Here is a 27,965-nt window from a genome sequence, read left to right as displayed (position 1 = left end):
GTCGGGCGGTGGAGGGGCTCCTGACACAAACTAAGCCGCGCCTCCGAATAGCGTGGTTGGCTACGTACGGTGCGAAAGAAGTTCAACACACATAAAAGTCTGGTTGTCACGTGGCCTAACCCAAACATTAACTACGATCATAATACTGGCTGTGGAAACCTACGTGTTTAAACATGTACCAATTCACTCTTCAGCAGGTTATTTAAAACATTATTTTATTTAATCATCCCTCAGAATAGTATCTTGTTGAGTGCACACTCGTGCCAAGTGGGAAGGGAGGGTTCGGGTTATGGCCGGTGTCCTCAAGGGAGCCTCAGTTCACGAGTGTGGTGAGTGTGGTGCATATGGTATAAGACGAAACTAACGTCTCGCATTAATAAAACAGTCCCTCCAGAAAAACGCAATTATGCGATCGCAAGATTCCACGCAAAATCAGCCAAAGTCCGCATATTTATGCGGGGGGCGCGTTTTTTCAAATACGCCGCACTTTCGCTGCATAAATTGCAGATTTCCGCGCGCAAAATATGCGGGCTTGCATGATTTCATAATCCCCGCATTTTCGTTGCAAAAAGTCACATATATCTTAGCAGAAAGTTGAAAAATGTTGCGTTTACTTCACACAAGCGCAGCCATTTCCCCTGTTGCCATGGGAACGTTATGAAGTGACGTCACTCATTACGCGATATCATTGAAAAGCTGCATACCCCGCGATGCCAATGAAACCATGATGAAGAGTTTATGCAACTTTACAGTTGTAAGATTGCACTTTTTTGTTAGTAGTATGTAAATTTACATTACTGTAAGACTGTACTGTTACTGTATTGCTTACGTTACTGTGCACTGAAAACACTTATTTTAACAGAAGATGTCTGTTTTGTATAGCTACCTCTGTAAAACAGGAAGCACACATTTTATTTTTTAATATTTTATTTATTCATTTTTACAGAAGTTGTAGCATATTCATTTTGTAAAGCTACAGAACTTGTTCGACTCAATGTTTTGTAAGTTTGAGCCATCTGTTTGTTAAGGTCTGAAATAAAACAAGATGAGAACTTAAATATTCCCAGCACTTTATGTGATGTAGTATGCTTGCTTATCATAGGAAGTAATAAGAAATGACTCTTTACATTAAAGTAGTAGCCTAGTGAATAGGGTGTTGGGGGAATCACTTTTTTTTCTCTTTTTCATCAAACCGCAATTTTTGCAAGTTCCCGCAATTTAATCGCATAAAATTGCATAAATATCCCGCATATTCCATCGCATTTTTTAAGAAAACGTGCCGCATAATCAACAAATTTTTGCCCGCAACAATCACCAAAAAACTCCGCGTTTTTCTGGAGGGACTGATTAAAGTGCCTGCCACCTATGAAAGTGCCTGTCACCACAGATGTCGTACTGGACATCTGCGAAAAAGAAGCTTTATAGCTCATCGGATTCCTCCAGCACAAATAAATATTCTGATTCTGAAAAGCCTCGCTAAGTCGCAAGATAATTTTTTAAGTAGGGTGGTATATGGTAAGAAAGATGAAGAAGAGTAGCTGGAGAAAACCCATTCATAGCGATATCATTCAAAGCTGACAGATTCAAAAATCCATTGCTGTAATCTCGTGGTCACCTCGCAGCCGAAGCCTGAATCTCTTGGTATTCGCTGGCAGTGTTCCGTCGCAAGTACCAACGGTGCCAAAAAAAATCCTGCTTAGCTTCGGAGATGTGACGAGTCTGCGAACATTCAGGCCGATCTGGTTTTAGGCACCCGCTTCGGAAGCCGATTCGTGGCGCTCGGCGGTGCAGCGTGTTGAACGGCGTGGTTGGTGTCTTTGTGATATGAACGGGTACATGGGTGAATGCCGGACACGCTGCTGCTGTTGCATTAACCGCGACGGCTCGTGCCGATCCCGCGTCTGGTCTTTACCACAGAACATTCCGACAACACTGGATGTCAAGTACGTGGGAGAAGCCAACGCTCTCCCCCTCTTCTTCGGAATGGCCATCTTTGCCTTTGAAGGCATCGGTGTGGTGAGTCTACGCATCGGACACTCCGGACGATGCATAGTCTGTGGAAACGTGGCAAGCCGTGTGTGTGTGGGAGCGAGCGAGTTGACCTCACCATTCCATCTCTGTGGTGGCTGTTTGTCTGGGCCGTGTTGTACCCCTTTAGCTTACATTCCATCATTGGTCTTGACCATCGGCCATCGTCCCTTTCTCGCGATGTCCTACCCCGAGCCCGCTAGCCGGCTTTTCTTAACTGTCATCGTGACGTCTCCCATTTATGTTTGTTGTTCGATTTTTGTTTGTTGTCCAATCCGTGTTTCCCCTTGGTCGTTCTCTCACTGTGATCTTCCGCCGTGTGTTTTGATCACTGACACGGCTGAGAAATGTAACTAATCGGGGAGATATCACGGCGTGAGCATCCAAATCTCTGATTGATCCCGTAACAGCCCGGGTAAAATCTGCGTGTGGCTCGCGATAGAAGGGTTCTCTTACTAACCCATTCGATGTTGGCTCGGCCTCGTCAGGCTGAGTGGGTACGGGAGCCCAGCTCACGACCAGGCCAGCACACTTCCCAGTGGTGGTGGAAACGTGACATGAATCTCCTGCTGGCATGATCCCTCACAACAGCGCCTTAGTGGTCCTCTGTGCTTGTTTTCTCGATAATTGTCTTTGTAAAATGGACATTTATTTGTAATTTTTAACATCGAGGTCAAATCTGATTGGTTGTTCCTGGGATGTCATGACACCCTATTGAAGAAGCCGGGTCGGATGACGTGGTTATCGGACTTCCTGATGTACGGCCAAAATACGCCTGGCACAGTTTCGAGCGAAACGTCGCGTACATAATTGCTACATTTGTTGTGAGAATCGTACCTCTGCCTACCGAAGAGCTGACGCAACAAAGATTGGCACGCTCAACGCTTGCACGCGTGACACTTTCATTTGTTTGGCTATGTCGGGTGGTGGAGGGTCTAGCGACATAAATCTGGCCAGATCGTTACGTGGCGTAACCCAAAATGTCAATTACGAATGGAATGTATTGGCTGCGAAAACCTACGCGTTAAATTGTTGCCTCCCTGTCGTGCTGCTGCAGGTGCTGCCGCTGGAGAACCGGATGCGAGACCCGGGCTCGTTCAAGCTGCTGCTCAGCATGGGAATGCTGGTGGTGACCTTGCTCTACCTGTCGCTTGGCACTCTGGGATACGTGTGCTTTGGTTCCAAAGTGATGCCCAGCGTGACCCTGAACCTGCCCATCTCCAATGGGTACTTTTATCTTGTTGTTGTTTTTCTTCTTCCAGGAAAGCCCTCCCAGAGTCTCAAGACTCTCTTTCAGAAGGCTCCTGCCCAGTTTTCGCAGCAGGGGGGGGCAATGTTGCTGCTGCTTGTAATCCCGGAAGTTGAGTAATTTGCAGGTAGTGTTTCAGCATTGGGATGTTTTGGCCAACATTGCTTTGTTTAGCCAGAGAACCCGGAAAAAAACCATGCAGAACAGTGTATGTGCGTATATTGAACTTATTTTGCGCCGTACGTAGCCATCCGTGCGAACCGGAGGTGCAGGGGAAGGACAACAAACTCAACACAAAAAGCAGTTCTTAAGAAATTAGTTTTCAACATAGATTTAAAAGTGCATAGCTCCAGTGGGAGAACACACAAACTCCACGTGGAAAGGTTCCCGAGTCGGGATTCAAACCCAGGCCCATCTTGCCGTGCGGCACAAGCGTTACCACTGCTTCTAGATTTGAAGCTTTCGTGACTGCAAGGATTCATACTCTTAGGTTTTTTCGGTTAAGTCACGTAGGTAAAAAATAATAAAATTAAAATTAATAAAAGTAATAATAAAAGTAAAATAATAATTTTCGATTTAAAGCTTTCGTGACTGCAGGGATTCATCTTCTTGTTTCTTTCGGTAAAGTCACGTAGAAGGGAAGTAATAAAATAATAAAAATAAAACATAATAAAACAATTCTCACGACGTTTCGGCTACAACGCAAGCAGCCGTCTTCAGGTGAAGAATGAGACACTACCAAACTAGGAGCTTATATATAAGCTGCATTGGGGGTTGAAGAGCGCCTTAACAAAAAGAATGTGCATGTGAAGAGGGATTTAGCATATTCATGGAAAATGCGTAGGCGTTGGGCGGGGGGGTGTCAAAGTCATATTATGCCCATGCATTATGCAGGATCAGCAGCAACCAAGGGGGGTGCAGGGATTAGCAGTAACAAAGGAAAGGAATGTTAATGATATGTAGCTGCAGTTACTCAACAACACGTAGAAAACTAAAGTATAAACTACATAAAAAACTAAAGTATAAACTGCATCGCACCATCAGTATACTTACTATACTCTATAATAAGCTGAGTTACTAACAGCAAGTAATACATTACAATTTTACCTCGTAAAAATTCTATAATATGCTTCCATCTAAACCTTATTCTCTTACATCACACGAGCATATACCGTACTATATACTGCCATAGATAAACCCAACATTAAATTATATACTGTATTGCTGTAAACCAACCTATATCTTATACATTTAATATCACACTATGTATTATTCTACACACCCTAATGTGTATCGAAATGGTTTATTACGTCCTTCCAATGATTGCTGAGCCAGAATCCATCTTCTCGGTTAAAGTTGTCTCTGTGTTTGTATATGTGGATCGCCTCATGAACGAATCTCTCATGATAGCCAGATGGCTTGCAGAGAACCTCTGTCTTGGAGAAGTCAATATGATGTGAGCCCACTGAGTTGTAACAGTGATCTGCCACGGCTGAGGTGTTAGTCCTACCGTGTTTCAGGTCAGCTTTATGTTCACGGATGCGGTCCGAGACATGTCGTTTGGTTTCCCCAATGTAACTGCTACCACAGAGGCAACTTAGTTTGTAGACGCCAGGGTACTGTATGTCTGGAACCACATCTTTTACAGACGGTACCAGATCACGGATTTTATGTACTGTGTTGAATCGGACCTGGATCTTGTGTTTAATCAGGATTTTGGAGATCTTTTTTGTGACCCCAGCAATGTAGGGTAAGGTGATGGTCTTGAAAGGCTCCTCAACAGGATCCTTCTTGATGGTTGGAGTGATGGCTTTGCGGATTGTATAGTCGGAGTAACCATTTGCCTTAAGAGCTTGGCGTACGTGTTTGAGTTCACTGGAAATGTGTTCATGGTCGGAGATGCATTGGGCTCTATGATATAGAGTCTTGATGAGGGAATTCTTCTGAGATGGATGGTGGTGGGAATCCGGTTTTAGATAAGCATCCGTGTGGGTGGCTTTCCTGTAGACAGAGTGGCTCATTGAACCATCAGGTCTCCTTTTGATTAGGACATCCAAAAAGGGTAGCTTGCCATCATTTTCGACTTCCATGGTGAATCTGATGGCTGGGTGTATGGAATTGATGTGGTCGAGAAATTGGTCTAGAGCAGGCCGGCCATGTGGCCAGATGACAAAAGTGTCGTCTACGTACCTCTTCCATAAGGTCGGGCGTAGAGTGGCAGTCTGGATGGCGTCCGTCTCAAATTTCTCCATGAAGATGTTGGCTACAACCGGAGATAGGGGGGAGCCCATTGGGGTGCCCTCAATTTGCTTGTAGAAGGTTCCATTCCAGGTGAAGTATGTATTGGTTAAGCAGTGTCTCACCAGGGGGGGTACCCCAGCGTTCAGTCCTTGATGAACCAAGTCTTCAATGATTGCGATGGTGTCAGGCACAGGTACCTTGGTGAACAAGGAAACCACATCAAAACTGACAAGCAGGTCGTCTGGGGACAGGGCAATCCCCTTGATTGTCGATACCAGGTCAGTAGAGTTTAGTACTGCAGAGGTGGTTTTTCCAGTGAAAGGCCGTAGGATTTCCTAGTTTGGTAGTGTCTCATTCTTCACCTGAAGACGGCTGCTTGCGTTGTAGCCGAAACGTCGTGAGAATTGTTTTATTATGTTTTATTTTTATTATTTTATTACTTCCCTTCTACGTGACTTTACCGAAAGAAACAAGAAGATAAAATAATAAATCACGACGTTTCGGAGGCAACACAAGTCTCCGTCATCAGGTGGGACCGTCACAGCTAGATTTACTGTATCAGGTGGGACCGTCACAGCTAGACCGTCACAGCTAGATTTACTGTATCAAGTGCCTCACTTGATACAGTAAATCTAGCTGTGACGGTCCCACCTGATGACGGAGACTTTTGTTGCCTCCGAAACGTCGTGATTTGTTATTTTATTTTTATTATTACTTTTATTATTTTTATTATTTTTTACCTACGTTACTTTACCGAAAAAACCTAATAGTACGTTACCACTGCGCCACCCCCCGCCGCATATGTTTCGAGTGACGGACGGAGAAATTGTCCCCGTGCGCTCGCGTGCGTGCGTGCCAGGCTGTACGAGTCGGTGAAGATCCTCTTCTCCCTGGGAATCTTCGTGAGCTACGGGGTGCAGTTCTACGTGGCGGCCGAGATCATCGCTCCCTTCTTCGTGGCCAAAGTCCCGCGGCGCTGGCAGATGTCCGTGGACTTGATGTGCCGAGCCGTGCTCGTGTGCATCACATGTACGTTCCGCACATCAGAATCGGAATCGTCGCGCGTGTAAAACTCCAAGCATGCCTGGGGAGCCCCGGGGAACCGTACTCTTTATTGAAATCCGACTAGGGCTTCGTATTTAAAGGTCATGGATTTTATTTCGATTTAAAGCTTTCGTGACTGCAGGAATTCATCTTCTTGGTTCTTTCGGTAAAGTCACGTAGAAGGGAAGTAATAAAATAATAAAGATAAAACATAATTAAATAATTCTCACGACGTTTCGGCCACAACGCAAGCAGCCGTCCTCAGGTGAAGAACAGGTCTGTCGATAAGACAGAGTCTAAATGACACGTCTTAGGCTTGAAGTGTCTATTTAAGCTGTGAGGGAGGAGAAAGAGAGCCTTCTTTTGTCAAGGCTCTCTTCCTCCTCCCTCACAGCTTAAATAGACAGCTTAAATAGACACTTCAAGCCTAAGACGTGTCATTTAGACTCTGTCTTATCGACAGACCTGTTCTTCACCTGAGGACGGCTGCTTGCGTTGTGGCCGAAACGTCGTGAGAATTATTTAATTATGTTTTATCTTTATTATTTTATTACTTCCCTTCTACGTGACTTTACCGAAAGAAACAAGAAGAGTCATGGATTTTCTATTTAGAAGGAGAATTTTTGGATCTTTTTTTGAGCTTTGCATATTTTCGGGTCGTTGCATTGCGTAGGAATTGAATGTCTTTTGTGCGAACAAAAGTGACATCATTCGATACCACGTGACACTACTTTTACGGTAAAAGCACGAAAGTGATGACCTGTAAGTGATGTCATTTCCTGCTCGTGACATTACTTCCGAATCGATCCTAAACCATTTTTTTCTAGATACAGTAATCCGACATTTGTTTTTGAATTTTTATTTTTGTATAAATCCTAATGGTAAGAAAACATCCCCGGCACACACCATGTGAACATTTTTTTAATGTAGAAAGGCCACAAACATGAAATACAGGCTACTGCTGCTGTACAACTTGTGTCATATCAGTCATTTGCGTCGCGCTTACGCCCCCTGCGATGCGCGCACGTGTCCGCGGGCGTTGAGGATGTGGCTCTTCCCGCCGTGCGCTGCGTCACCCAGGTGCCCTCGCCATGCTCATCCCCAAGCTCGACCTCGTGATCGCCCTGGTCGGATCTATCAGCAGCTCGGCGCTCGCCCTCATCATTCCACCCCTCCTGGAGATCGTCACCTTCTGGCCGGAATGGCGACATCAGGGCAGCGTGGGCCGTGGGGGAGACTCCACAGAGCAGTCCACCGCGGAGCTCAAGTCGGCCATGAGGCCCTGGCAGTACTGGCTGGTGATCGGTAAAAATTGCGTCGTCAGCGTCGTTGGCTTCGCAGGTTTCGTCGCCGGAACGTACGTGTCCATCGTGGAAATAGTCGCCCCGGAACCGGTGCCCTATTCCGGGTAACTTCTCGAGGCATCTCTACGTCCTGTGAGCGGCATTGAGTCCCGTCCCCCCCCCCTCCCCACCTTGAGCTATTTTTTTTTCCTCTCGGCAAATATTTTTGACTCGCGAGAGACGCGCAGGTCTCTCTTGTCCCCACCCTCTCGACTTGGAGTACCGTATTGCCATATGCAAGTTTGTAAACTTTGAGATGTACATAAGGTGTACAGGGGGTGCACAGCCATTTCAGATTGCAGTTCAGTTATTTGGCGTCACGAGGTCCAGTCGCTGGGATGGTCCGCTGGAATGTTCTGCAGTTTGTTTTTAGAATAAAAGTGCAGCAAAGGGAAGAATTCGCAGCATGATTATGGCTTCGTTGTGCAAAAGAGAAAATATATATGGAGGGCTTTTGCCTGTGATACCAGGCAGTGTGTACATACGAAAATTAAAAGCAAATTGTCACTACAGTAAATATCACCGATTGTAAATGTTCATCTGGAATGTTGTGAAATTGTACAAGTGCGACTCGTGACACGAGCAGCAGTTCACGTTGGGAAACCGGATGAATTGACGCCATTCACATTTCACGTGCAGGTTAGCAACGTGCCTGTAGGAGGTGGTGGTGGTTGTGGTGCGAGAAATCTGCAGGTCTCCTACCTGTGCAGTTGGAATGTCCGTATGCGTGCCACCAAACCTCCCATAACGTTGGCAGTCCCGAAATAGATTTTTAAATATTTGGGTAAAACACTTAAGTCAAATCTACGCATTGGTATTACTGCGCCCCCCTGGGTGTCATTTTGAACCGTCGACGCCATGAGTGGGAGAGGTTGAGCATCAATAGTTTGGCCCATTATTTAGTGAAGTTACCGGTACTTGCAACGTGGTGCTGTTATGTATGGGGCTAACTGACGCTTGTTACGGAGTGCCAACATCGCACAGTATTGCAGGCGTGTGCGACGCGCATGTCCCTGTGTGGACCAACGTGGAGACATCCTCCACTCCTAGTAGTACTTTGGATCGCAATGGTAAATTTGTATTTGAATAGTTTAACTTATTCTGTCAACGTTGTGTGCAATTTATAATGTAACTCGGTAATTTGCACTAAGTATTTCTCGATTCACCGCACGATGCACTCTGTGTTGTTGTGAGTGCCAGGACCTCTCCTGCTTTATTAAGTGTAGTGGTGATGATCCTTATGGGTTATTATTTTTTAAACCACAATTGTCGGAACGGTGTTATTTTTTAATGATTTATAAAAATGCTTTACCCCTTTCGCGGCGTTGAGTGGGAGTCTCTTTATATGCAACGTGCGTCAACACGCACACACAGCGACTCGGGGCACGGCTCAACTCGCTACCAGGGCAGCATGGCAGAGGTCGCAAACAGGTTTTGATTCCTTACCCGTACCCGGCCGCACCAGGGTCGCAAACGGGTACCCGTACCAGTACCCTACCCGATACCCGGCTACCCGTACCCGGCCGGGTACGGGTAGGGTACGGGTACCCGATTGCGACCTCTGGGATGAAGCCATGTTTCAGGCGCGGGTGGGTTGATTCTAGGAACTTGAACTGTGAGAAGAGACAAGACGTTGGGAAATGAGTGACAAACGGTTACTCACCAGTGACTCACGGCCTACCTGTACCCATACCCGGCCGCACCAGGGTCGCAAACGGCTACCCGTACCCAGCCGGGTACGGGTAGCCGGGTATCGGGTAGGGTACGGGTATCGGGTACCCGGTTGCGACCTCTGCTTTAAGGTCACCATCCTGGACCAGATAGCCCGACTTAGGTCAGTGGGCCTTTCCTAGTAAAAAAAAAAATAGTTTAGTTTATCACTATATTACAGTACTGAAGGAATATCGTTTTATGTAAATTATGGCAAAACAGGCTACAAAAATCCAGATATTCCAATCTTGTACGAGTAATTACCACCCATGACATAGTAACCGTTAATCTGCTTGGCACAACAATCTCCTCCGGAACACGCGGGCATCCACGACCAATGTCAATGAGTCACATTTGATTTGAACCCAGCTGACAGGCCGAGTGCAGCTTGAGGAACACATTACTCACACTGCTCCTCTTTAAAATTCCATCATCATCATACATTTTCCCACGCTCTTACAACGATAACCCTGCTCCATTCAAGAAACGTGTTCACTCTCAAACTTATTTCGAGTATTAAAAAGTTGCAGTTTATTGCTGATCACTTGGCGTTTTCAACCTTTACCAACAAACCATAATTTTTTGTAAAGTGTGGACAGCACAGCACAATGTGCGCAACATCTCAAATGACAGATATGTTGAGTCTGAATTGCATGTTTTAGCGCAACAAACATCGTCAAAATATGCATTAGAGAATTGAAAAACACCGTACGCAGAGATGTAGTTACGTCCGTTTGGATCCGTGGCGTAGTTTTTGGTACAGTAATCCCTCGCCACTTCGCGGTTCAAGTTTCGCGGCCTCAGTGCATCGCGGATTTTTCAAACTGATTTAAAGGCCTCATTATACCTGTGCAGTAACACCATCATCATCATCACATTCATCGAACTGCACAGGTCTGTCATCGTCGTCATTGTCATCGTCGTCGTCGTCATTACTGGAGTCAAGTCTCAAGATACTACTGTCATTGGTGAGTGTAGAACACCATAATACGTATCGTATGAGAGAGAGAGAGTGAATGTATAATATTAAGGTTTTATAATTAAATAGATTTAAGTAAAATATATATATATAAAGTATAAATATACATTTTAAACTTTCTGGTACCCACACACACATATACATAAATTCCTAGGGGGCCAATCCTACTTCGCGGATTTTCACTTATGGCGAGGGGTTCCGGTCCCCATTAACCGCGATAAACGAGGGATCACTGTACTTGTAATTCCGCATGCCAACGATTCGTTAAGCAAGTTATAAAAACTATGCAATGTTAATAATGCTTGTATAAAAACATATACAAAGCCGTATACCCCTTTAGTACATACACACCTCATAATTATTGCATATAATCACTCTATACATTTCGTGTATATTGCAGTAAATGTTCAGCTCTTGATTAATAAGGGGGGGGGGGGGTTACCCCATGTGGAGTGACGTCACCTGCTCATGATTATTGTGGAGGGGTGCAGCATGTGGAGTGATGTCACCCACTCATGAATATTAATGAGGGGGGTTGGGCCTCACGTGGAGTGACGTCACACGTGGGACGGACAGACATTTCTGAGTGATTGTAGTAGGTAAAGTGAAGTTTAGGTATTTGTTTTTATTTGTGCACCACTGGCAAAGCGGTATCACCGAATAGCAAGCACTCGGGGCCCATTCCTTCCACGGAAGTCTGCGAGGAAGGGTCCGTGTGGCCCTTTAAGGCAGAGGTCGCAAACGGGTTTTGATTCCTTACCCGTACCTGGCCGCACCAGGGTCGCAAATGGGTACCCGTTCCCTACCCGTACCCTACCCGAAATGAGTGACAAATGGTTACTCACCAGTGACTCACGGCCTACCCGTACCCGGCCGCACCAGGGTCGCAACGGGTACCCGTACCCGTACCCGGCCGTACCCGTACCCTACCCGTGCCCGGCCGGGTAGGGTACGGGTATCGGGTACCTGATTGCGACCTCTGGGATGAAGCCATGTTGCAGGCGCGGGTGGGTTGATTCTAGGAACTTGAATTGTGAGAAGAGACAAGACGTTGGGAAATGAGTGACAAACAGTTACTCACTCACGGTTTACCCGTACCCGGCCGCACCAGGGTCGCAAACGGGTACCCGTACCCGGCTGGGTACGGGTAGCCGGGTATCGGGTAGGGTACGGGTATCGGGTACCCGGTTGCGACCTCTGCTTTAAGGTCACCATCCTGGACCAGATAGCCCGACTTGTCGTCACTTCTCTACGCTTCCCCCACACCCATCCCCGTTGTTCTGGAGGATCGAAACTTTGCAGCGGCGGCTCCCCAGGGGGAAGATTTCCACGGCTGCTGAAGGTGCGAGCCATTCGAAGTGCTCCTCCGCTCCAAATCACCGCTTCGGGGGTTGGCGGATGGTGCAGTCCCACCTCAGGGGGGATTTCCCCCCCGCCCTCCTCCAGGGGCGATCCTAGTGATCGATGCGAGCAACCTGGGGCTGGGGGGCCCCCTTGGAACCGCTCCGGCATCAACTGGAAGGGGCTGGCTCAGGGCTGCAGTCCACCTGGGCCCTTCCGCACTTTCAGTCCACCTGGGCCCTTCCGCACTTTCAGTATCCCCTTGGGGAGGTCCGTGCTGGTCCAGTGCGACAATGCCAACGGCTTAATCCAAAATCGTGCCAACACCCAAACGCGCTTTTCACGACATAAAGTGTTGCCACGAGACGGGAGGGTGACATCGTCATTGTTACCGTGGAGACATTTTACATTAGTATGTAACAGAATAAAATTCATAACCTTAAAAGCAAAACTAAAATTATCCTTGTAAAATCCTAAAATGACGTTCGAATCGAAAGCTCATCCCGAGTACACACAACGTAAAAGTGTGGCTGTCACAGGATACAGCAGGCACTTGGATATACATTTGATAAATAAGTATAACCCGTAAAAACAAAGTTTTTCACTATAAATCCTTTATATGCGTGGCGGCTAGAGTCCTCTCGTCCTCTGGCTTGAGATGGTTGCCACCTATGGGTCAGATGATTGCATTGCACCATTAAGCAATTGGTAATTAAATATAATATTTTTGTCCTAAAAAGTGCACGAACATTAATTGTCATGCACAACGAGTCTGTGTGCAAAATGTCAGCTTGATTGGATCACGGGAAGTGGGTTAAAAAACGACCGAAAGATTTGCACGGTCCTAAGCACGCAAGCGAACTTAATATAAAGGATTTTTTAAAAAGGATAGTCTTGTGCCAGGTTCATTTCACCCAGCGTACATCTTCAGGATCCGTTGCCTTTTCCTTTCATAAACTCCTTGTTGAACAGCTCAATCTCCCTGCAAATGAGACGAGTCATATAGAAACAAACACACAAACACGGACAGAAATACGGCCGTTGGATATATACAGTAAAACCTTGGATTGCGAGTAACTTGGTCTGCGAGTGTTTTGCAAGATGAGCAAATTACAATTATACAAGTGTCAGGGTCGGGATCGAAACCACGACCTCCTGTATACGAGGCGAGGTAGTAACCATCTCACCTCCATGGATTCTCCTTAACTGACCGCCATGGTAAAGTCTAGTCACACTCTGCAAAATCTGGCGCGTTAGAAATGTCTTCATTATTAACACGCTAATCGGTGCGATAAAAATGAGCATCACCTTCGACTGCACTTCGGCCCGTTCAGAAACTTGATCCGAGCTTGTTCCCAAGTGATTTCCTCCGTCGCCATCAATGCGTACGTGATCGCCTGCGGATCGCAAACACGGCGCGCGCGCAGCGTGGCCTGTCACATCACTCGTGTGGCTACATCGCGTGTTTAAGGAGGGACCCCCGAACAAATGGGAAAAAAATGTGAAAATCGTCTTCCCCGTGAATGAAAAACTTGTTGCGAGCCGCGTCTCCACGCTGCGCACCGCACAGTTCCAGCTTACTTCCATACTCGGCAGCAACCACTGTGGCTTGTGCCTTCCTAAAGCAGCTTGCAATATTTGGCAGTTTCAGTGATGTTTTTTTATCTTCTACATAGTTTTTTTTTAAGAGTAAAAACCCAACATAGCTTACATCGCCATCAGCCCCGCGAGCCTCCTGGGAGAAACTGGTGCAGTTTGCTCGTTGCACCAATGCTGCAGAAACGACGCACTTCACGAAGGCCGTGTGGGCAGATGGCGTTTGTAACAAACAAACAAAAGCACTTCTATTCCCGTGGAGGGGCAGGTATGAAGGAGAGGAATATCTCAGCTTGGTTATTTCATAAAAAATAACGGGGCTTCATTTAGAGAAACAATGCCCGGGGCATCTGACTCTTGAATGACGCCCACAGGATTGAGGACACATTCGAAGCACCCCACTCCAAGTCCCCGAGATGGTCTCGGCACAGGGAATTGTTACCGACTGCACTGCACACACATCCCGGCACAGTCGTCTCTCGCTTCACCGTTGGAGGCGCGTGCACCAGAATTAAAACTATTGAAACATTTTATTTTATTTTACCAGGTAAGGTCCACAAAGCTACGTAGCTCTTTTTCTCCGACACACCGGTGTTGCTGTACCAGTAACGAATTGGCACGTTTTGTTTACGTTACAAAGCTCACTAATTGGCTGTGTCAGGTGGTGGCGGGTTTAACGACACATTTATATTTCGATTTAAAGCTTTCGTGACTGCAGGGATTCATCTTGGTTCTTTCGGTAAAGTCACGTAGAAGGGAAATAATAAAATAATAAAAATAAAACATTAAATAATTCTCACGACGTTTCGGCCACAACGCAAGCAGCCGTCCTCCCTTCTACGTGACTTTACCGAAAGAACCAAGAAGACACATTTATATTTACGCGCTCCAACTCAGAAACCGCTTATGACTAAACTAAACTCCTGAACTACTTTTTATTATACCAGGTAAGGCCCACTGAATTAGAAGCGACCTGGCCACAAATGATAGCTCAACGAAGTGGCTTATCGCGTGGAAATTTATGGCAGCCAAATGCTCCAAACGCACGTTTCTAAACGTGGAGGGAAAAAACGGAGGACCCGGAGAAAAATCCACATGACCATGGGGAGAGAGACACGCAAACTCCAAATGTACAGCAGCAGGCGTCAGGGTCGGGATCGAGCCCATGACCTCCTGCATACCAGGCGAGGTAGTTAACATCTCCTAGCCACCGTGGCACCCAATTACACTTGCAGCTCTGTCCATCCACTGTTAGACCAAGACCTCCCCGAGCTGCGTCGATCGTGGGATTCCTTCGACTCTCGTACTACACCACGCTGGCCAGTGCAGGTTGGTGCAAGGGTGGTGTAGTGGTCGGCACACCGCATCGAACCGGGCGACCCGAGTTCAACATCGGCGACGTTGCACGTTGACGTGCTCGCACGTAGCCGACCGCGCTAACATCGGAGGTTGCCAGAGAAGGCCACGCGGCTACCTCGGGCAGGAGGACGTCGAGGATGAACTGCGAGAGGTCGAAGGCGTCCACCTCGTAGAAGGCGGCGGCGCGACCCTCGGCGGCGCGACCCTCAGCGGCGCACTCCGCTCGCACGCGCTCGTACAGCTCGAGCAGGTAAAGCGTCAGCCGCTCGACGTGCGCGTCGTCCTCCAGGTACAGCGCCGCGTGCAGCTCGCTCGGCCGCCGCCGCCGCCGCTGCTGGAACTCGAGAAGCCACGGCGAGGGGACGGCGCCGCGGAGGAGCCGGCGCAGGTGGCGCTCCGCCACGCCCCTCCGCACGATCGCGTGCAGGAGGCGCTCGTTGCAGCGCCGACGCAGGATCTTCTGGCGGTCCGGGAGGAGGCGCTTTTCGACGCTCGCCACGCTCGGGCTTTCGGCCTCGCGACGTCCGTCGCCGTCCGGGCGCCGTTCGTCGTCTTCCGCCGCCGTCTCGGCCTCCGGGACGTCGCGGAAGGGTTCCGCCGGCGAGGAGGAGATCCCGTGCCAAACCGGGGCACCTGCACAGCCGTGCGACCGTAGCCGTTAACTCACTCGTGCGCAGGTTGTCGCGGTTGTGCTGCCCGCCTCGCCGATGCGTTTCTCGGGCTGTGCCGCCGTCCGTTGTTCGGCATTGTTATCCAACATCCCGCTCCCCTTGCTGGGCATCGTCTGCAGGAACTTAATTGTTCCGAAATGTTCGGGGAACTGAAGTCGATCCCTTCCTTGAACTGATCCTTTCCCAAAGAAACTCTCGGAGAGCACATGGGAGCGAAAGCTTGCAGATCACGCCAAACAACGCGCACGGGCACGACCCGAAATCGCATCGGGGAGTCGTGAGCGTGGCACAGAAATGTTTTGCCAAATGTGCAAAATCGCCGTGCTTACCCCTGAAACAAACGCAAGGCAGTGCATATATCCATTTACAGCGATGAGCCAGTGATTGAAATGCCACATTCCTATAGTAGGGGACCATTGTTCACTTGATACATAACACGGAGGGACTTTAAAACGAAGAAAGCATGGCAAGCTCGCTTTACCATGAACCTTGTCTTTAACGGCCGTTCCGTTATTTGCTGCACACTACCAGTCACGTTTTTTTGTGCGCTCACTGGTGGAGTGGGCTAAGGCCTACACAGCTCGCTTCACCTGAGAACCTGGTTTTACAATGGGCGACCGAAGCCCGGATTCCAAGAGTATCGACCCCCGAGAAATGTGGCAACTTCTGTCACCCTTATTGATCAATTCAACGGTACCATTCCCTCAATGCCTTTGAATGGTTCGTGATAACTGTGTTGCATCCAACACTTGCCAAACGCTACTTACTCTGCTCAGACTTGCAGTATTCAATGAAGGTTTTCCCCATGCCAGAGCCTGAAACTGAACGCAGACACGCTCCGGTGAAATGTCAGAGAGAGAAAACAAGAAACCATCGCGCATTTATACGCCAGGGGTTAGGTGGCCACGTGAGTTAAGGTCAAATGCGTCGCGCTTTGCCAATTGCTTCTCAGTGCCAACAAGAGGAATCTCCGACCTTTTAGCGCTGAGCTGAATAAAATGACATCAGTTAGGCACGATGTTAAAGAGCCAACGTGGTCACCAACCTCCTTGTCAACGCGAACGCACAACCGAATATCAGCACACAAACAATAAGACCTATCTATATAGATGTAAGGGATCTGCGAGCCACCCTCACGCACACGCACCACGCAAACACGACATCTCCGCTCTCACGACAACACGCACCAATCACACGCGCGGGAATGCGCGGACGGGGGTCAGGGGGTCAAAGGGCAGTGACGTCACCCGGACCAGGCATGCTAGACGCGGATGTGCATTGGGAGCGGAGATTGAGGGGTTAAAAGGGGCTGTGGGACGTGTATTCGGGGTTGGTCTTGGAACGAGTATTGCTGTGTGTTGGTGAAATAAAAAGTGCTTTAACCATTCTACGACTCCTCTTCATATGTATGTTGAACTTAGCCGTACGTAGCCAACCCTAATAATCGGAGGTGCGGGGGGAGGACAACAAAAGGCAGCCCATGCTCATGATGACGGCAACCTCATCCATAACACTGGTCAACACACTTTTTCTGGCATAAGGTATTCCAACGGTTTTAATGTAATTTTGGGGTGCTGATTCCAAATCTGGCATCAGTTTTTGTCTATCACATCAGGTTTTTGAGATATCAAATATTTCATTTTCAATAAAAACTGCAGAAGAAAAATATTAAATAAATGTGGATATCTACATAAAATGATATTATAAACACACTATCCTAAAAATACAGCACCATATTTTAACACTAAAGCAGTCACTGACTTGCAACAACTTGCAATCATTAGTGACAGAGTTAATTTCGGGTAACATCAATGAAAATGGGATGTGATAGAGCAAATCTGAGATCAGATTTGGAATCGGCACCCTGAAATTAGTCTAAAACAGCTGCAAAAGTCCAGGCCAGAATTATTATTTTTTTGTTGACCAGTGTAATCCCAACCAGAATGGAATTTCAGAGGTCTACCACCTTCAGCGCACATCCTCAGGAAACACTGACCACACCCCGAAGGTGGATGCGAGATGCGTCATCACGATCAACTCGGTTTCCGCGAAGGGGGCGAGATGAGATTACTTTGCTCTTCACTGGGGATATGCTTCTAGGAATTATCCGCCGAGTTGATACCAGATAATGGTCGGGAAAAATGCTGTGTACTTCATATACTTTCTGTCAGATGACCCACGGGGTTAAGATAACATGAAGGGTGTGTCCGCCAGTACGAGTGGGCACGCTGCAAAGCCCAGACTTTCAATAAAAGAAGTGACGGTGACTCTTGTGGGTAATTCATGATGGTCGACGTGAATGCTGACATCTCCCAGGATGAGTATATTGTCAGCCTCTATCACCAAATGAGACAGAAGAATTTCAAGTTCGTTTAAAATAATGAGGGACAACCTGGTGGTCTATAAACCGTGACAATGAATGCACTCCTATTTGTGTTTTCTTATTGTTTGTTGTAACTTTCTAACCCCGTGCCCCCCTACTGGAAATAAAGATTCGGATTCTCTGTAACGGGTCCACGTGGCCCCTTCAGCCAGCAGTGGGCCCCTCCTCCTGGACTTGCCATCCTTGCCTCGTGCAGCCACCACTATTTCCCTGTTTAACACTCCACCACGCCAAGGCTGAGTCCACCACTATTTCCCTGTCTAACATTCCACCACGCTCAGTCCACCACTAACGCCAGGCCCGGCTTGCTCGCATTCACTGTTTTTACGGTGCGCGCGTTAAAACGTGGTTAATCAATAACTGCTGCGGAACACCATGGACGGATTAACAACAACAAAAACTAATTCATCCGGCCTTTCAGAGAAGTTGATTCTTGAGTAGCGCGAGAAACGCGCAACTGTTGGCAGAGCGTAACGTAGCGCACGGTCCACACCCTCACCGGTCTTGCTCCAGTAGTCCGTTATCAGCTCCAGGTAGAGATCCATCTCCCTCGGGCAGGACTTTTTTGCCTCTGCCTGTAGAGAAAAAAGAGCGAACGAACACAAATATAAATCACACGCATGCACACGCGCACAATAGTGCCCAGTCATTTACCCGAAGTGAGCCTCGCCAGGCCTCGGTTTCTGCATCGAGATGTTTGGCCGAATCTATTGACGAGTGTCTGGTATCGTGTAGGTCAGGGGTCGGCAAACAACATCAGAATATTTATAGGGTCTGGATCGAACCCCCCGACCTCCTGTACACCAGGCGAGGTAGTTAACGTCTCGCCACAACGGATGCGAATTACGTCGCGACCGAGTATCATCGGCATGCGAATAACGAGACATCCCACGCTCAGCATGACGGTGGCAACCTCACCCGTAATCGCAACCTGAAGCAGTCGTTAAAAGAGCCGCATGCGGGCTCAAGGAGCCCCTTGGTGTCGGAAACCTCCGGAGTGTCCGGAGGAAACCCTCCACACGGCAACGCGATTAGGAAGGGGGTGACGTCGCCACCTCCCGACCACACCTCACTACGCGATGTCAGCGAAACAATAGCAACCCTTCATCCATCCAATTACTAACCCCGATAAGCCAGAGAATACAACCAATTCATTATTGCCGTTATTAAAAGACAAAGATCCTCCGTATAGCCTGAACAGACTGTTGGGGCAAGTGCTGTTAGCGAGCTCCTATGAAGGCCGGCACGGCACACGAGGGGGTGGGTGGCCAGCAACACGCCTGACTGCCTTTGTCTCCCTAGTGACGATGTTTACACACCGAGTCGACCTAGGAGAGGCCCAGAGCAGGTTCAGATAACCGTCACTGGGTGTTGGCCGTGAGCGGGAATCGAACTCGGGTCGCAAGGTTCGTAGCGCAGCGCGCTAACCGCCACACCACCGCTCCCCACAAACGCACACACATCACTCGATTACTCGCACCGGCCGTACGTGCCGCGATTCTGCTTGCGATAAAATGACGCGTAGTAAAGCACATTTACAATCAGTTCATATTTTTCTCGGCAGTTGAAGGGCTTGATGTGTTTCACCGTGACCCCGATTCTGCAGAAGGACAAAAACAGCACCGTTAGGTTCCGTTTGAAGGCGAGAGAGATACGGCGAAGGTGTCACGTGATTCGTGCGTGTCAAGACGTTGCACAAAAACAGTTTGACATGCGCATCCTGTGGACGAGCGGTTCCCGACCCCTGGTAGCCCACGAGGCTACTGCAGGGCGTCCGCAGAAAGAAAATAAAAAATATGAACAGCATACCCACCGAGGAAATGTCAAATTTAAAAGAACTAGCAGCGTGTGATGATCTGAGAAATGTTTGGAGGTTTAAGAGGAGGTCCCCCACACACTCGACAAGGTTGGCAGCCGCTGCTCAAAGTTTGCCATCCTGCGGAAGTAAACCTCTTACGCATTCAGCTTTTCCGCGCTCGACTGCATCTTCAAGCTGAAGAACAGCACCACGCACCTCCGGCGGCCCTTCTCCTTGGATACCCGTTTTACCTGCAAGGGGAAAACCGTTCGGGGAACACGTGCAGGTCAACGCAGTCGTTCACAAAACGGCTCACGAAGAGTAAAATCAGGCTCGGGCAGAACGCAACCATGGCAAACAACAGGACGATGCACCCCCCCCCCCCCCCCCCCACGGGGTCGGGAAAAAGTGGAGGAGATGGAGCAGAGGTGCCGGTGCGTTACATTGCAGGATCATGAGAGGTCGCGGTGACTTTCGGAGGCCTTGATCCAGCAGAGGATTGACCGTGGCCAATGATGATGATGATGATGAAAAGTAAGCAGGGTGGAGTGGTGGCACGGTCGTTAACGCACAGCGCTAGTAGTTAGACGAATTCCTTTCATATTTCTTAACAGAAACAATATCGATCCGGAGGGTCCTTCCAATTGTTTTGCAGTCAGCGGTGATGTTGCTATGCATTATCCCAAATGAGTAATTTTCTAGTATTTTTGTTGGCATTGGAATGTTTGGACAGCACCAGTGACATTGTGAATGTGTTCGTTGCTGATATGAATAAAACGGAAAACCCGGTGAAAAGCCATGCAGAACAGGGGCAGAACATGCAAAGTCCACACGGAAAAGGCACCCGAGTCGGGAATCGAACCCAGGCAGCCCCACTTGCCGCCAAGAGCGAGCGTTACCACTGCGCCACGATACATGGGAGTCGTGAACCCTTACGGAGTGAGAAACACGAGCCGTAGCTTAGTAGAAGCCGGGGTAGGCCGTGCAGCCCACTCTCTCTCCCCCCACTCTTTCTCAACTCTCTCTCTGCTCTTTCTAAACTCTCTCTCAACTCTCTCTCAACTCTCTATCTCAACTCTCTCTCTCAACTCTCTCTCAACTCTCTCTCTGCTCTTTCTAAACTCTCTCTCAACTCTTCTCTCAACTCTCTATCTCAACTCTTTCTCAACTCTCTCTCAACTCTCTCTCTCTGCTCTCGACCGCTACACTGTCAGGGCTGTGGGTTCTGCTAACACCCTCGCTGTGGTTGTTGTGGTTGCCGTGGTTGTTGTTGCTGTGGCTGTTGTTGCCGTGGTTGTTGCCGTGGTTGTTGCCGTGGTTGTTGCCGTGGTTGTTGCTGTGGTTGTTGTTTCTGTGGTTGTTCTTGTTACCGGGGTTGTGGTGGTTGTTGTTGCTGTGATTGTTGTTGCCGCCGTGGTTTTTGCTGTGGTTGTTGTTGCTGTGGTTGTTCTTGTTGCCGTGGTTGCTGTGGTTGTTGTTGTTGTGCCATGCGCTGCAGCTGTGTGTGTGTCCTCACCACGGCAGGGAAGTAGGGCCATCGCTGATACTTGCACCACACTAAGTCATCCTTCTTCGGCTGGAAAAAACCTTAAGACGACGACAACAACAACAACATTAAAATAAGTATCCCCCTTTACATTGCTATTGGTACATAAACCAAATCGGATATTTTAAATTGTAACAGGGTTTAATAACCTACTAAAAGATCATTTTGCCACACACCACCATCGCAAACGAAACGTGGTTAGGCATTGTTCAAACAGAGGACGCATTTTACATCGTGACCACCACTCGCTCGCTCAACGCTCAAGTGATTTCTTTAACATTTGGACGTATTGACCGTACACCGGTGCAGCATAACACACCGGCTCCTCATAAAACAGTTTAAAATCAAAAACTTGAATCGGCAAATCTGTTTATCAGTCTTTAATTGACCTCTGTCGCCGAGTCTGACGCGATTCGAAGGTTTATTCAGTCGACCGAGACCTGCTAAAAAATTAACCCGTAAAAACAAAGTTTTTCACCATCAATCCTTTATATGCGTGGCATCGGTTTTATTTTATTATTCATTTCTGTTTTTCTTGAGTAAGAGTTTCATTTTTATCCCATTGGTATTTTAAATTAAATATGAAAAAAAAAATTTCCTAAAAAGTGGAACATTTTGGAAACAATTTTTAACGAAAATAAATTGTCACGCACAACGAGTCTGTGTGCAAAATGTCAGCTCGATTGGATCACGGGAAGTGGGTTAAAAAACGACCGAAAGATTTGCACGGTCGTAAGCGCGCAAGCAAGCAAGCAAGTGAACTTAATATAAAGGATTTAAAAAAATTAACCCGTAAAAACTAAGTTTTTCACTATAAATCCTTTATATGCGTGGCGGCTAGAGTCCTCTCGTCCTCTGGCATGTAATGGCTGCTACCTATGGGTCAGATGATTGCCTGCCACCATTAAGAAATTGGTAATTAATTACAATTTATTTTTTCCTAAAAAGTGTAAAAAAAATTCACGAAAATAAATTGTCTCGCACAACGAGTCGGTGTGCAAAATGTCAGCTCGATTGGATCACGGGAAGTGGGTTAAAAAACGACCGAAACATTTGCACGGTCGTAAGCGCGCAAGCAAGCAAGCAAGTGAACTTAATATAAAGGATTTAAAAAGGTCAACATTGACCGTCGATTTGGGTCCGCTGAATCGAGGAACCGTCCGACCACGTCAAGGGCACGAGGAGTCAAATCTCGCCGCCTTTGGAACACGGGGCCAGCCAATCGTCATCAGGGCTGGGTGCTGCTGTCAAGGCGACAGACTGCGAAGCTTCGTGTTCAGCTGTTCGTATAACCCGTTCGTCTTCCGACTGCTTCGACATCGCAAGAAATTATTTTGACGCACACCGCAAGATTTTCTGACCGCGGTTGCGAATCGCGGGAAAATAAATAATTACAGTAAGAACTCCTTTTAACGATCGCCCCTGCTAATGACTAATTGCTTAACGACGGGCCTCCACAGAGCCCAATGTGTAGTGTAGATATTAATGTATTAATATCGATTGTTTAAATATTATAAAGTATGCTTTTTGGGTAAAAAAAAAATTACTATCGATGATTTCAACGTGTTTTCTATACTCACTTAACGACCAACTCACTTAACGACCAACTCACTTAACGACCAACTCACTTAACTCACATATGAACTCCAAATATACAGGCATCACAGTCACGAAATGAACCCACAAACTTCCTATACCAGGGCAAGGATAGTAAACACATCACCACTTTTTTTTTACACAAATTACCGAAAATACATAAATAAGCCATGAAATACATTAACTCGCAGTCACCTGGGCTGGCGTAGAGACTGGGCAGAGGCTCCTCCTCGCTGCTGCTGCTGCTGCTACTACGGTCCTCCTCTTTCCTCGGCTCTCCCAGTGCAGGGCTGGGAGGCAGCGTGCACGACCCTGCCCCAACTCACCCACAATCCCCACTCAGCCACAATCCCCACTCAACCACAATCCCAACTCACCCACAATCCCAACTCACCCACAATCCCAACTCACCCACAATCCCCACTCACCCACAATCCCCACTCCTCACCCACAATCCCCACTCCTCACCCGCAATCCCCACTCCTCACCCGCAATCCCCACTCCTCACCCGCAATCCCCACTCCTCACCCGCAATCCCACTCCTCACCCACAATCTCCACTCAGCCACAATCCCCACTCACCCACAATCCCCACTCAGCCACAATCCCAACTCACCCACAATCCCCACTCCTCACCCACAATCCCCACTCAGCCACAATCCCCACTCAGCCACAATCCCCACTCCTCACCCACAATCCCCACTCCTCACCCACAATCCCAACTCCTCACCCACAATCCCCACTCCTCACCCACAATCCCAACTCCTCACGCACAATCTCCACTCCTCACCCACAATCCCCACTCCTCACCCACAATCCCCACTCCTCACCCACAATCCCCATTCAACCACAATCCCCACTCCTCACCCACAATCCCAACTCACAAAACGAACCTAGACTCTGACCCTAAATCTGACCACTCCCTTCTGCTCCCTCGTTAGCGGTCCTAGCCATCACGGAAGTGTTCACTTGATAAAACTGATGCTTTAGTATTGTGTAGGGTTTGGGGTAGGGGTTATGATCAGTATTTATGGGTTAGAGGATTAAAACTTGGCAGAAGGATTAGAGGTTCGTGTTCAGCGGTTAGGGTTACGGGTTAGGATCTAGGGTTTGGCGAGGGGTTAGCATTTCGGGGTTATGCATGTTGAACATCTTTCGCACTGCACGCAGCCAAACCGTGCTAATCGGTGGTTAGGGTTTGAGGCAGTAACACCGAAGGACATTTATATTTTGCTGCATCTTTAAGGACAGCCGTCCCGGACTTAAACGCTGCTGGCTCACGCGGAGCCCGGCTGGCCGGTAGAATGACAAACACGCGGCAAGACTTTGGACGATGATGGTCGGTGCGGTTTGGCGAGGGCAAGAGAGTTGTATAGTTGCTGCCGAAACCATCCATTATGCATGGTGCTCGCTCATCCAAGCACTGTCCAGGCTCAAAACCGCTTAAGAGTCTGAGATCTGACCATCAGGCACAGTTACAAGTTATTTGGTCATAGGCCCGAGTTCTTCAAATTATTGTTTTATAAATTAATTAGGTGAATCGTATGGGCACTGGTAGTCAAGTTAAAAATAACCCGCACTCAATACGACAGCAGCCCAAGTTCACAGAAGCCGGTGTGTGTGGTACAATCCGTTTCAAAACCGGCGTTTCAATACCGGCTGGCGCCACCCACCCGTGCCACCAAGCGCGTCCCAACCCTCCTCTTGAAGCGCCGCCGACACTTCCAAGGGCGCGCTGGGCACGGCATTCCCCGCAGCCGCGGGAGCGGCCCTCGGGGGCGATCGGCGAGAGCTCTCGATGCCGAGGCACGCGCGCCCTCTCCGTTCTTCGGCCACCGTGGGCTCCGAGGCGGCGTCTCGGAGCTCACTGGTGGCCGCCCGCGCCAGGGCACCCCGCAACCGCCGCCTGGGACGCGTCTCTCCACCACGAGTCCCCCTGCCACTCCGCGGCGGGGTGCACGTGGCAACGGCGGGGGACGACGCCTCCCGCTCGCCGCCACCTTTGCTACTTCCAGCCCCGACAGCCTCGGTCTTCCCGCTCTTTGGCCGACATCTGCTGGGACTCCGCGATCGCTGTCGAGACGTTCGTTCATCCGTTGTTGGGCTCCTCCTCGGCTGCCGAGCCTGCTCTCTGAACGCCGCGACGTCCCGTCCTCTCCGCGTCGCCCTCCACGTCCATGCCTGGCTACGGCTTGCGTGGCGCGCCCTTCGTGCGGATGGAGGTGGACGCGTGGAGCTTGGCGCGAGGCACTACGGAAGCGGCAGCTTTCCGCGCGCCGGCAATGGAGCTCCTGCATCCCCCCAGAGAGTCCACGTCATCGCCGTGCCTGCTGCTGTGGGACCATCCGTTCAGAAGGGGGCAATAACGAGCACGAAATGAGTTATAATCTTAACTATCCGATACATTTCAGAGTGGTTTCATTATAGCGCGAGGATATCATTAAGGTGCAAGCTGTGTTTCACATGCATAGTCTGCGGTAGTTTCAGTGGGGTGGGGGCAATGTTGCTCTCTGTAATCCATATTGAGTAACGTGGGGCGTCATTTTTCAAATTTGCCAAATTTGTAACGTGGCTTCGGCACACAATGACGTCACGGGATCTTTAAACGTACAACGGCGCGAGTCAGTATTGCTATTTAACAAAAAACTAGTTTTATTTTACCAGCTAAGGCCCACTGAGCTACGTAGCTCTTTTTTCAGAAGCGACCTGGCCACAAATGACAGCCCAACGAAGTGGCTGATCGGCGTGTGGAAATGTATAGCGGCAGTCAAATACTCTAAAACGCGCCGATTCTAAATGTGGAGGGGAAAACTGGAGTCACCAGACAAAAATAAACACGACCACGCCCGGCCGTCTTTGTGTCGACAGTGGCGATGTTTTACACACCGCGCCGGTACTCATTTGAGGCCGAGCCCACCTAGGGGAGGCCCAGCACCGGGTCAAGATAATCGTCACCGGCGTTGGCCGTGGGCAGGAATCGAACTCGGGTCGCCGGGTTCGTAGCGCAGCGTTGCGCTAACCGGTACACCACCGCATCCCAGGAGTTTGTGAGCTTACAAACAAACACACACGAACACAAACACGCACGTGCAACGACAACAAAAATACACAAAACGTTTAACACAACACGAACAATCCAACGCAATGAGATGAGCACAAGGTCATGGGCCCAGCCGCGTCTCTACAAACCCGCGCAGTGCCATGGGTTGACTGACTGAGATGACCGGTAGATGCACACCAGCTGTACCCCCATACTGTGCCAACTCGCTCTATTTTATACGCCAGGCGCTCCGCTCGTTGTTGTGAGCGTCGCTCTTCCGCCCTGTTGTTGTTGGAGGGCAACTGCCTACAACCGCCCAGTAGCAGCAGCGTCCTTCACGATGCCTCCTCCACAGAGGCCGATCTTGACACCGCTGGTACCAGCCATCAGCAAGTCCACTTAGCTCCACGTCCTCCTGTACCGCATCAGCTCCATCTCTTCTCTAGCCCAGTGCCGTGCCCGTTTAGCCCCCTCTATTCTATGCGGCCCAACAGAAGTTGCTTGGGCATGCGGTGGCTGGGCATGCAGGCTACGTGAACCCAGCCAGCGCAGCCTCGCCCGCCGGAGGAGCTCACCGCCTGGAACGTGTCCAGACCGTTCAAGGCATTTGTGAGCTCGTCACACAATCCAGCCTGTAGGTCAAACCCACGATGTGTGTGTGCGTCTCCTGGACACAACAACAACAACGCACGCGCGCACACACTCCCGCCATCACAACAGCGGACACGTAGGGACCACACGACACGAACTCACCATCTGCGAGCGCTGGCCGCTTGCAAGTTGCAGCAGCGGCAGTAGCAGCAGCAGCGTAGCCCTGCCGGGGCAAAGCACGTCAAAGTGTCTCTGTGTGTGTGGCGTGCTGTGTGTTGGGCCTCTCTCTCTCTCGTGTGTGTGTGTACTGCCTTCCGCGAGTGCACGAGAGCTGAGCACGTGGGCGGCACTTTCGGGTGTGAGCGGCACTTCCGGGTTCGCGAGCCGCTCCCAACCGCAACCTTCTCCGCCCTGGTTCAATAACACAGTAAATTCAGCTGTGACGGTCCCCACCTGATGACGGAGACTTGTGTTGCCTCCGAAACGTCGTGATTTATTATTTTATTTCTATTAATTATTTTTCTATTATTTTATTATTTATTTTTACCTACGTGACTTTACCGAAAAAACCTAAGAGTATCAATAGGGCGAGTTGAGACGAACCCACCCCCCAGAACTATCCGAACCGGTTGCTGGGCCCTCCTCTAGGTCGACTCAGCGTAAAGAACAAAAAATGAGTACCCGGTGCGGTGTGCGCGTGCGTGTAAACATCGCCGCTGGGGAGACGAAGGCGGTCGGGCGTGGTGCTGGCCACCCACCCCCTCGTGTGCCGTGCCGGCCTTCATAGGTGCTCGCTAACAGCACTTGCCCCTAGAGTATGTAAAGGCTATACGGGGGTCTTTGTTGTTGTTTGCAGCTTTCTCGAGGAGCCACGTGCGGCTCCTTACGAGTCACTGAGGCCTCCACTGCAGGGAGCCCCGGGCGGGGGGAACCTCACACTCTCTATATATGGGACGCTGCAGTGGCGAGATGTTGACTACCTCGCCTGGTACGCAGTAGGTCGTGGATTTTATTTCTACGCTGACGCCTGCTGCTGTCTATTTGGAGTTTGTGGCGTCTCTCTCTCCCCGTGGTCGCGTGGATTTTTCTCCAGGTCCATAATAGAGGTTTTTGGGCTAGATCGCGTAACGGGCCGTCCATAAATGACGTCACGCACCTAGGGGGGGGGGGTCAGACATTTGTAACGATGTGTGACGCCGTGCGACGAAGGGGGGAGGGCAAAAATCGTCCAAAATCACGTGACGTCATTTATGGACGGCCCCAAAGACAAAAAAATGTCTGTCCTTCTTTGAAAAGTCGCCGACCCCTTGGTCTTGAGTAATCACAGAATAACCACGTGGTGGGAATGTCCTGCATTAATCGTTGGATGAAATGGTCAAGCACGCTGGACTTCCAATCCAGAGGACCTCGGTTGGATCCCTGGCACGCAGTGCCGGATTAATTATCCTCGT

The 27,965-nt window shown here is 49.1% G+C and overlaps 2 protein-coding genes across 6 annotated transcripts in view; one reads left to right on the top strand and one right to left on the bottom strand.

The window, feature by feature from the left end:
• The window catches only part of LOC133355235 (proton-coupled amino acid transporter 1-like), a 36,650-nt gene extending 27,427 nt beyond the window's left edge, over positions 1-9,223 (top strand). For 4 of the 5 annotated variants that reach the window (XM_061572607.1, XM_061572608.1, XM_061572604.1 and 1 more), the window contains 4 exons: positions 1,918-2,016; positions 3,086-3,255; positions 6,378-6,547; positions 7,643-9,223. In XM_061572607.1, coding sequence (XP_061428591.1) covers positions 1,918-2,016; positions 3,086-3,255; positions 6,378-6,547; positions 7,643-7,974 — 771 coding nt within the window. In that variant the 3' untranslated portion in view covers positions 7,975-9,223. Of the gene's footprint in view, positions 1-1,917; positions 2,017-3,085; positions 3,256-5,705; positions 5,797-6,377; positions 6,548-7,642 lie in introns of all 5 variants that reach the window. The other variant, XM_061572605.1, reaches the window with a different exon arrangement.
• An 899-nt stretch (positions 9,224-10,122) lies between these two features.
• LOC133354988 (PWWP domain-containing DNA repair factor 3A-like) lies at positions 10,123-26,848 on the bottom strand. Its single transcript, XM_061572234.1, is given in 12 exon segments — positions 10,123-12,917; positions 13,244-13,332; positions 15,006-15,523; positions 16,329-16,382; positions 18,444-18,519; positions 19,484-19,544; positions 19,902-19,993; positions 21,259-21,329; positions 23,080-23,205; positions 24,557-25,007; positions 25,009-25,216; positions 26,677-26,848. Coding segments are annotated over 11 exon segments (1,647 nt in total). The 5' UTR covers positions 25,063-25,216; positions 26,677-26,848; the 3' UTR covers positions 10,123-12,862.
• Positions 26,849-27,965: the final 1,117 nt, after the last annotated feature.

This window comes from Lethenteron reissneri, chromosome 50 (genome assembly GCF_015708825.2).
Source record: "Lethenteron reissneri isolate LAM-NWPU_2019-01 chromosome 50, ASM1570882v1, whole genome shotgun sequence".
Lineage (NCBI taxonomy): Eukaryota > Metazoa > Chordata > Hyperoartia > Petromyzontiformes > Petromyzontidae > Lethenteron > Lethenteron reissneri.
Note: the sequence above shows the minus strand (reverse complement) of the source record. Positions and strands in the feature narration are given on the sequence as shown.